General features: G+C 34.3%; 1 protein-coding gene across 1 annotated transcript; it reads right to left on the minus strand.

The window, feature by feature from the left end:
• Positions 1 to 3: 3 nt before the first annotated feature.
• LOC105314960 (serine/threonine-protein phosphatase 6 regulatory ankyrin repeat subunit B-like) lies at positions 4 to 3,635 on the minus strand (the record flags this gene model as incomplete). Its single annotated transcript, XM_020004503.1, has 1 exon — positions 4 to 3,635. A coding segment is annotated over exon 1 (3,393 nt), but the record flags the coding sequence as incomplete, so codon positions are not given.
• Positions 3,636 to 6,584: the final 2,949 nt, after the last annotated feature.

Raw genomic sequence — 6,584 nt, forward strand, 5'->3', positions numbered from 1 at the left:
TGCATTACAATTGAGTTCAGTTAGAAAGTATTGTGCTAGCTCCATGCTACCAGCTTCACATGCTCCATGAACTGAAGTGTATCCATTATTATCAGGATCATCAGGAGTACAGGGGAAAGTCTCTATGAGATAACGTGCCATACGAATATTATCAGAACGAGAAGCATAATGAAGAGGAGTACGACCAGACTTGTCTTTAGGTATTGGATTAGAGACAATGTTTGGTTCCAAATACTGGTATATATAAACTCTCTTTCTCTCTGCTAGTAAGTGTAAGCAGGTGATGCCATTTTTATCTTCTGCTAAAGGATCCAGTCCATGTGTCTCAATTAGTGTTCTTACTATTCCAATATCTCCTCCCTCACATGCTGCATGAAGTAAACCACGTCCTCTATTATCCATTACATTAACACCTTGAGGATAAATACTAAATAAATCATAAAACACATCATTATGGCCATTACTGCAAGCTGTATGTAATACAGTATATCCTTCATTATCAGTAGCTGTAAGGAGATCATGATGAGTAAAACTACCAATGACAGAAGACAGTAAAGCTTTAGCGGTATCCTTATGACCAGAGGCAACTGCTAAGTGTAATGATGTATGTCCTTTCTTGTTAGTAATTAATAAGTTATTGTTAGACAGACTGGCTTTTAGTAATAATGATACTGCCAGTATTTTCTCGGGGCCACGTTGACAGGCTACATGTAATGGTGTGTTACCATCTTTATCTTGTACATTAATAAGTACAGCATTATGTGGATTATTGTATATGTCATGTGGACTGTCTAATAGACACTTTATCTCACGTAACCTGACAACACTCATTGAAGGTATACTCTTACTCAGTAAATATTCCAATACTTCATATAGGCTGCAAATGTTAAATAACATTACAACAAAATGTAGTGGTGTACGGTCTTGAAAATTGGTTGCATTAGGATTACAATAATTATTATCAATGAGATACTTCAATACATTTAAGTGACCCAGTGCTACTGATAAGTGAATTGCTCCAGACCCTATACTATTAGTAGCTGATAAATTACAATTCTTACTAATAAGATATTTAATAATTTCTAGCTGATTGTAATGAACTGCAATAAGGAATGGAGTTTGACCAGATGCATCATTTAGTTCGAGTGATGATGGTGCACGTTCTATAATGTACTTGATTAAGTTCAATCTTCCATCACTGCATGCTAAGTGAATAGGAGGCTTTCCCATGATATTCACAGCAAAAAGATCTAACTGATGATTCTCTACCAGATGTTTGAGTATAGGAAGAGAGCCACTGTACTCACAGGTAATGTGAAGAGCTGTTGATCCATAAAAAGTCTTAGCTGCTACATTACACTGAGGAAGACTGGTGAGGTAAAGTACAACTGGAAGATGACTTCCTTGACATGCTCTATGAAGAACTGTACTGCCAGTATCAGTAGTAGTGGCATTAACATCACACTGATACTTGTTGATGAGTTGCTGTAGACAATGTAGCTTACCACAATAAGCAGCTATATGAGCTAATGTATACTTTTTATTGTTAGTGTGATTAGTAATATCTACACTATACTCCTGACTGTACCATTCCAGTATATGAGTATGACCAACCTGTACTGCTGCATGTAATACTGAGAAACCATTGTTATTAATATTAATAGGCTCAAGCTTGTATTTTTGTATCAGTAACTGTACTAGATCAAGATTACCTGAGAAACAGGCATTCATGACACAATTACTACCAATAGTTGCAGTAGCATTGACATCACATTTCATATCATTTATTAGAAATGTGACCAACTGAATATTACCACTCTCACAAGCTATATGCAATAAAACATGTCCCAATTTGTCAGTAGAGTGTAGTAAACTAATGTATTGAGGATAATGACTGGTGATATGTTTGATAAAGTGAGCATGACCTTTTAATGATGTAACATGAAAAATATTCCAACCTCTGTTATCTGTAAGGCTCAGACTACACTTGTAATCCTTCACATATAATTCCAGTAGCAAAATATCACCAGATTGAGCAGCATAATGAAGTGGTAGCATACTGTCCTTACTGTCAGCTTGATGAGGATCTAACTGATGGGTAGTTATTAATTCTTTAACAAGAAATAAGTTAAGAGACAGTGAGGCATAATGTAAAGCAGTGACACCATCCTTATCCACTGCCATAGGAGACAAACCTTGTTCAGTAATAAGATACTGAACTAAATCAAAGTTACCACTCCATGCAGTCTGATGTACTAATGTACGTCTGTAATTATCTGTTTTATTAATATCACAATACTGTGCCTCAATTAGATATTGAGTGATATCAATATGACCATGACGACAAGAACGATGAAGACATGTCATACTATCATTTTCAATGATATTGGAATCACTGTTATGATCATTAATAAGATATTTAACAGAATTAATACTACCTGACCAGCAGGAGTAGACTAATGGTGTACGACCATAAGTATCAGTATCATTAGCATTGAGATTATACTGAGATAAGATACAATGTAATACACTAGTAGAACCGGACCAGGCAGCACAATGTACTGGAGACCTACCATCATTATCTAATGTATGCTTGATATTATATTCTTCTAATGCTTTCACTAGTAATGTACTGCCACTGCGTGATGCAAAATGAAGTAATGACTTACCATCATTTGTAGTAGCATTGATGTCAAAGTTAGGGCAAGTGCTAGCTTTCTTGAGAAGGAAAGAAAACAATTTAACTCTTTCATTTCGTTTGATAAAATCAATACTTGGATTTATTCTAGTATAATTAACAATATTAATGCTACATGCATCACTTGGTGCCATAAGCTTACTATACACTATGCCAGCATTGAAGTTAATAGCTGCACCAGTTGCATAATGTAAACATGATGTACCAATATTATCATTAACTAATAATGCTTCATTACCTTGAATACTAACAATATACTCAACAACTGATGATGAAGCAAACCATGAAGCAATATGAAGCGGAGTCCTACCAAATCGATCCTTTACATCAATGGATAATTGATATTGATTTAAAAGATACTTAAAAAGCTCAACATTATTACTCATAGATGAGTAATGCAATATGCCAGATTGATAAAAATCAAAGGAATTTGGTGAAAAGTGGTTTAATGATTCAAGCTTGTAAACTAATTCAAACTCTCCACTTTGACAAGCCAGCAATGATAAAGAGGCACCTTCACAATTAATGTGAGAAGTATTACAATTATTCTCAATAAAGAATTCTACTAGGTCAGAATGGCCCCCCATTGCTGAGTACAGTAATGCAGTGTTATTGCTATTGTCTGGTTGATCAGGAGGAACGTGACATGTGTCTACTAGATACTTTACTATAGATAAGTGGCCTTTATAAGATGCCATATGTATACTAGATACACTATTATCATCACCTTCATTAGGATCAATACCATATTGATGGATGAGTAGTCGAAGGATCTTAATGTGTCCACCATATGATGCAGAGTGTAATGGAGTCCAACCATGAAGACCACGATGATATGTGCTGTAACCAAACTTGTTAAGAAGCCATTGTACTTCATCTTTTAATCCTCTCCAAGCTGCTTCATGTAATGGTGTACTGGTATTCTCATACCATAATGGATCACATATATCTATATAAAGAATATAATAACAATCAAATTCTAACTTGACCAAACCAAAGTTACCGTATACCACAAAATTTATCCAACAAAAAATTTTTGCAAATCCTGCAATTCTAAATTTACATGAAATATTGTATACCGGTTTATTTTATGGTAAAATATTTTTGTGAATTTCACGGTTTGTGATTAGTTGTAAAAAATTTTCACCACAAAAATCTGCTCTCCATTGTTACGTGGTGCAGTCTGCAAGCAATTCACGAAAATTAATTCCGCAAATTCTTAGAAATGCAAGATTGGCGAAAATTTTTCACCGCAAAAATTAACTGGTATACGGTAAATTTTTGCAAATAGCTAGCTTGCAAACTGCACAACATGGCAATGAAGCTGCAGAATTTTATGATTTTAATTTTTTGACAAAGCAAAAATCACGAAATTCGAAAAATTTTTTGTAGCATAAATTTCATGGTGTATGGTACTGCTCAAAAGTTAAGTACTGTGCAAGAGGTATATTTTTCAGGGAAAATATTTCACGAAAATTACCTTTCCACCTATTCACAACAAAAAATTTTTGCATTTTTCTTCAACTGACCATTATTAGTATGGTAAAAAATAATTTTTATAAATAAAAATTTTTAAAGAATTTTTTAAAACCGTGAAATTAAATCCCCGTGAAATATACCCCCTATTGGTATAAGCAAGAGTAGATCTACTCTTGGTATAAGGGATTGACTAAAAGTCAGTTCATGTACTTACCAATATCAGTGGATGAGTACTTAACCTGTTCTATTGAGAACTGTAAAATTAAAAATAATAATGAAATTGTATTTCTATACTCTTTTAGATCATATTCATCTTCACCACATGTTAGTTCAGTGATACCAATACTAGCTAACTGTTGCTGTAGCTTTGTAGTTAGAGGAAATAATAAAGAATAAAGATACTCAGGAATGAGGTAACCCAAACAAAGAGAACCAATGCGAACGAAACAAAAGTAAAGATCATACTCAGGAACATCTAATGCTTTTGGTATTGATCGACGAAAGAAGAATAAGTCATCTAGTGTGTAATCATTACGATCAACTTTAGCAATCATTACTCGTGTACCAGGAGGAACACCTTTTACACCAAACTGTACAGCATCAGCATCTTTCAATAGTCCACCACTGTTTATAAAATAATCCTCTAACTTCTCTTCATATGCTGACCAAGTTCTTTTTAATGAACGATTCTTTGGTAAAAATACTCCAACAAGTTTTATCATTAGTTTGTAGTTGAACCATGATATGTATTTGTCTTGTAGTACAGAAAATAATTTTGATATTGTTTTGATGCATTCAAACTCTTCTCTAACTGCTTGAGCAGTTGCTTGCTGTTTTCTGTTAGGACCAAGTAATGACTTTACATGTGTTTGGAGGTAGTCAATGATTTCAGGTAGATCATTCGATTTGAAGGATTTTTTTGTAATTCGAATGGCCTCATCAAATTCTTCCTGTAGATCATGTAACTCGCTTGCCAAGTGAAAGTTCTTTTCAGAAGAACCATATCCATCAGTACCTAAAAATAATGAATTTTGTTAGTCCTTCGGCAGCTATAACATTTTAAGTGAGCACTAATTTGAATATTAAACTATTAATTCACATTAAAGTACATGTACTTAATACTTCTATTGCTATATAATGTTCAAAAAATGATTGATCTAAGTTCATTTAAAATATTTTGCTTCAATAAAATGTACAACAGGTCACAAAGGACAAAGCATATAGCAGTATATTCAAGTACCGTAAATCCTTACATAGAAGCCGCATTCAAATAAACGACGGCATAAATATAATACGTGGAACAGGATTAGAAACAGGATCACGTGAGCGCATTATCCATTGAAACACTCCTAGTTTGCCGGGAACTGGTCCCATAATGGAGATGAATGGAGATACTTTGTGGGACTCTCCAGACGATATCTGTTAGTTTTCTAACTAAATATTTGCTTTTATGGTTACTTCCTAACCTCTTACAGTGCACTGTGATGCTTGTTATGGACTGCGTTTAATAGTTTTAGAGTACTAACGCCATTGAAATATGGCCTTTGGTTTTGACATGCCATAACTTTCTAAAACTTCTGTTTAAGCACTAATAAATGTCTTAATGCACTAAAGATCCTCAGAGAGTAGCCATAAAAGCCCATACTAGGGCGTCTTGCCATCTCCTGAAGTTGCTAGAGTCCCACAAACTTTTTGAAAAGGGACAGTCGGGGGCCTGGGCAATAGTCGAGCAGCTGCCCGGGGCTCCAATATAACTAGGAGTGTTTCAAATGGATAATGCACTCACGTGATTCTGTTTCTAATCCTGTCCCGTGTATTATATCTATGATGCTGGGGTAGCAATAGAATTAAACTATAAATACGCAAAATTAGCCTAGGAGTGACTCAGTAGTCTGTGGATAATGCCAGAAGTTCCAGAAGTCAAAAGCATGAGGTTACAGGTTTGAATCCCGCTTTGGGCTGAAGTTTTTTAATTTTTTATATATTTTTCAAGATCCTAATACCAATTTTTAGGAAATAGACGCCCGGGCTTTTATTTAAGGAAATATGGTAGTTATAAATTAGTTAATTACGTGATAGCTTGTGTAAACATTATTGTAATGTATTTATGTATTGTTATTGTTGTTATTATTATTATTATCGTGTATTATTATCATTGTATTATTATTCTATTATTGTGTTATTGTAATGTGGTGCATGATGGAATGCACTTCCTGTCTCTTAGTACCTATATAAACTATGATCAAATATTATATCCTTGTTCTTTCTAATTGTCTCTGACCTTCTCTCTGAATCTTTTCTCTTTGTTATTGAGTAAAACATTACATTGGCGACGAGGGTGGGATGGCACTCACATTTGGCCAGATCACAGAATTCCAGCCAGAGACTGAATCTATAGAGGTGTATG

The sequence above is a fragment of the Amphimedon queenslandica genome, unplaced genomic scaffold (assembly GCF_000090795.2).
Source record: "Amphimedon queenslandica unplaced genomic scaffold, v1.1 AMPQUscaffold_12156, whole genome shotgun sequence".
Classification (NCBI taxonomy): Eukaryota; Metazoa; Porifera; class Demospongiae; order Haplosclerida; family Niphatidae; genus Amphimedon; species Amphimedon queenslandica.